Source organism: Hordeum vulgare, chromosome 1H, assembly GCF_904849725.1.
Source record: "Hordeum vulgare subsp. vulgare chromosome 1H, MorexV3_pseudomolecules_assembly, whole genome shotgun sequence".
Classification (NCBI taxonomy): Eukaryota; Viridiplantae; Streptophyta; class Magnoliopsida; order Poales; family Poaceae; genus Hordeum; species Hordeum vulgare.
In genome coordinates, this window is record NC_058518.1 from 23,952,210 (window position 1) to 23,955,909 (window position 3,700).

The 3,700-nt window shown below is 44.2% G+C and overlaps 1 protein-coding gene across 1 annotated transcript; it reads left to right on the top strand.

Moving 5' to 3' along the window:
• Nucleotides 1-597: 597 nt before the first annotated feature.
• On the top strand, nucleotides 598-1,603 carry LOC123405368. The gene is made up of 2 exons (XM_045099081.1): nucleotides 598-739; nucleotides 898-1,603. The coding sequence occupies exons 1-2, from the start codon at nucleotides 611-613 to the stop codon at nucleotides 1,354-1,356; spliced, it is 588 nt and encodes a 195-aa protein (XP_044955016.1). The 5' UTR covers nucleotides 598-610; the 3' UTR covers nucleotides 1,357-1,603.
• Nucleotides 1,604-3,700: the final 2,097 nt, after the last annotated feature.

Consider the following 3,700-nt stretch of genomic DNA (forward strand, 5'->3'; position numbering starts at 1 on the left):
CTACATGTCCCATCTAGCTCTCAGTTCGCAGATGTGTTCAGCAAGGGTCTTCCATCACCGGTTTTTCGTGATTTCCGCTCCAGCTTGAACGTCCTGCCAAATGGAGTTCCAGCTGAGGGGGGTGTTAGTCATGTAATACTTAGTCTACCCTTGACTGCTAGATTTATTGATCTCTAACCGAACCTGGCCTGCGTGCCTAACCCTCAGGGGGTTCGTCATATATATGTACATCAGCTGTAATTCTATGAGTGTGGAATATACAAGCAATTCACTCTCCAATTGTTTGAACTCCGTGATGAAGATTACACTTCAGAAATGTATTAGTTTAATTTCAGATATGCACACAAAAAAATTAGAAATGATTCTTTCTTGTCCAACTAAGAATGAACTTGCATAATTCACAAAATATATTGTACTCATAAAGTCAAAATGACCATATGATGAGGAGGGCCTATTAGTGTAGCTGATCTGAACAGTGTTTGGTTATTTTAAGTGGTACTATAGGAGTAAACAATGAACTGCATATTGGCAACTACTAGCACTATCTATATATATGCTTGCTGGCTGCGATCCAATCCGATCCTCCTAGAACGCTAACATTGACGGGGAAATGGCTCACCTTAGTAGCGGCTATGCCCCGTCCATGGAACACTCATCACACTTCTTTCAAAAGCCTGTGTGGCTCTTGCGCCGGGCTAGTGGAAGGCCCTTGGTGGATTACCTACATGAAGATGGTTTGGTTAGTCTTGTTTCAAATTGCTTCACATGGTCTTACAACCTAGCTAGCTAATGTCTTGCATTTAGTTTTTGACCGTGAACTTTTGTGATAATTTCTTCTTCAGCTACTCATATATTTCAAGTTCAGTTGAATCATATTCCTTGAACTTCTGGGTCCAGGGTGTGCTCTCGACGGTGGCAACTACGCCGATATCCGCAGCAGCATCTCGTGCACATGGAAGAGCCTTTTGCCTCGGCGATTATACGCCGGGATTGGTGCGACCAGCTCAACCTGAACCTAGCTCTTTGCTCGCCGATGGAAGATCCAAAATCAAGAATGCTTTGAAGGCCCTTAAGCTTCATGACAGGACATCAGCTGCCTACCGTATGGCGGAAGAGCTGATGCTGGAAGGCCTTGAGATCCTTGAGAAGCTCGCCAAAGAGGAGCACTTGTGCAGTAAGAGACACAGTGCAATTATTCTTTTTGTTTGGGCCATGTCGCCTCACCACCATGGTGTCGATGTTGGCACATGCTCCAACATAGTACTGGAAGTGTCCATGAGAGTGGCCGTCCAGCTCCTCGAGGCTGCTCCTGGAGAGATCAGCACCGAACTGTGTGGCCACATCTCACGCAAATAGAAGTTGAAGACCAGCATGGAGAGGATCCGAGATTGTGATACATGTGATGCCAAGATGCGAGCCTTAGCAGAGAAGATTTTCTCACAGCTATCATGAAATCCGAACTAGTCAGATGATGCAGTACCAGTTGGTTCGATCAGTTATTTATGTTTTATTAGTTTATCTATCTATTTCTTGCTGCTAGATCGTGTGTGTTTCTCTTGGTTGTATATCTACATTGAAATGATGCCTTGTTCAATTCTTTTAATCCGTGCATCGATCGGTTATGGATGTGAATCCCCGCCATGTTTTTCTTTTCTTGAATCGATCTTATAACTGCCCCTTAATACAATGGTTTAATTTGTACTTATTTTCAACCCATGTACGGATATTCATATGAGGCTTCAAGTTCACTATGTGCGCAAGCAACAGTAAAAACTCAACCTACTTCTCTTGAGGACTAATTTGCGCCAAATTGACGCACACAGCCAACGATCAATGTTCAAATATCAGCCATCCCAATGAATCCACGATGACATCTCGCGTCTATATGCAAAAAATTAAATTTCCCCAAGGCAATCAAACAAAACTGGTGAAAAACGACAGTGAGAACATCATGCATATGGAAAAAATGAAACAAAATGCATATATGGTCGTCCCAATCTAAGAGAACGCAACAGTCCTTCTGAAAAAAATATTCTAGAGCTTGAGTTATCACATAATTGAGATCGTTTTCTACATTCCCGAGGCTGGCCGTAATGAGAATATCATAGGTAGTATGATGCATGCCAACTAGGTAATTTTGATGGGTGCATAGGATTAAATGAAAAAAAAAGGGTCGACTATCATATCATGATACCGTATCATATTAAATGTTGTGTTACTGTGTGTCATGCATGGCAATAACCTATGTTATAATAAAAACATATGATACTATGCATTATGGGTGTACGTAGTATCATATGCATGATACTAATATATGATACTCTCCATTAATTACAACCGGCCTGAGAAATGTCTCATCGTATTAAACGCTCTTGAGTCGCTCGGCCATCAACATCACATGATTCCTAGCTTGCCAATTGAATATAAACTAAAAGTTGACATTAAATTTCTCTGGGTAATTAGCCTTTCACACCAGACACCTCCCGCCTCGCTTCAATTGCCTGATGCGCACCCCCTCCCCGAGCGTAGCACCGCCTCCCCGCCATTGCCGCCGCCCTTGCCTCTTCATTTTCTCCTCCTTCGTTCCCGTGCGGCCTCCCGCCTCGCTGCCGCCGCTTGATGCGGCGCCCGAGCACAGTGTTGCATCCCTGCCATGGCCTCCGCCCCCAGCAAGCCTGAGCCTTTATCTCTGTGCTCCCCTTCCACCTCGCTGCCTTTGTCTGATGCGAATCTGGGCTCGAGACTACCATGGGCGCTGGCCCTCAACCAAGATGAACGCAGGGCAGTGCGGATCCCGCGTCGGGAGGGTTGCGGTGGTAGCCTTTGGGGTGAGGAAGGGCGGTGGTGCAGGGGCGGGGCCGGCCGACCGGAAGGGAGTGGAGGCGCGGCGGTCGGCAGGGAGGAAGAGGATGAATGGCTGAGGGGAGGTGTTTTTTACAAAAATCAAAACGTTTTTTCAGATCCACTTAATAAGGGACCGCAGGTGGAATACCAAACAAACATAAGGACTTTCTTGCAAAAACACCGACGATGGACGACCAGAAACCCTATTTGCTTTATTAATAGGTAAAGATTATCACCTAGAATTGGTACTAGATAGACATTGTTTGGTTATTGCTCTCATTCTTGGTGCACTAAACTGGATGCAAAAAATGTGTCAACTTTCTATGGCAAAAACTTGATTTGAAAACTCATAAGAACTATAGTTTGTTAGTTTTTTGATTAATGCTGGATCATAATCATTTAGATGTAGCTTCCTGTAGCTCCGAGAAGAATAGGCTTCTTGTGCCAGCAGCTTTTTGAGAATAATAGTCTTCTTGCTTCTTGTGGCAGTAGTTTTTTTTTCCTAAAATGATGAGAACAATATGCTTGTTGTGGCTGTAGCATCTTCCTAGGAGCAGGAGTCGATTATGATGCCTCTGTAGTTGTTTGGTTGTGTTTCTGTTGGTAGTATTGATTCTGTAAGATATGCTTGCTTGTCATTACGGTGTGAGAGCTTGTAACTTGTCTGCTTATTAACTTATCAATCTTGCTCTCTCTTTGTCTATCTGCCTATGTAGGGTCCTGGCGCCACAGCCACATGAAGGCGATGAGGATGGATGGTGTAAATCTAAGCATGTCGTATGTTTTTTGGTTGCTGCCGATGGCTGTCTCTCCTTAGCTTGTCGTGTGGACGGAAGAAGAGAAGGATGGATGTATC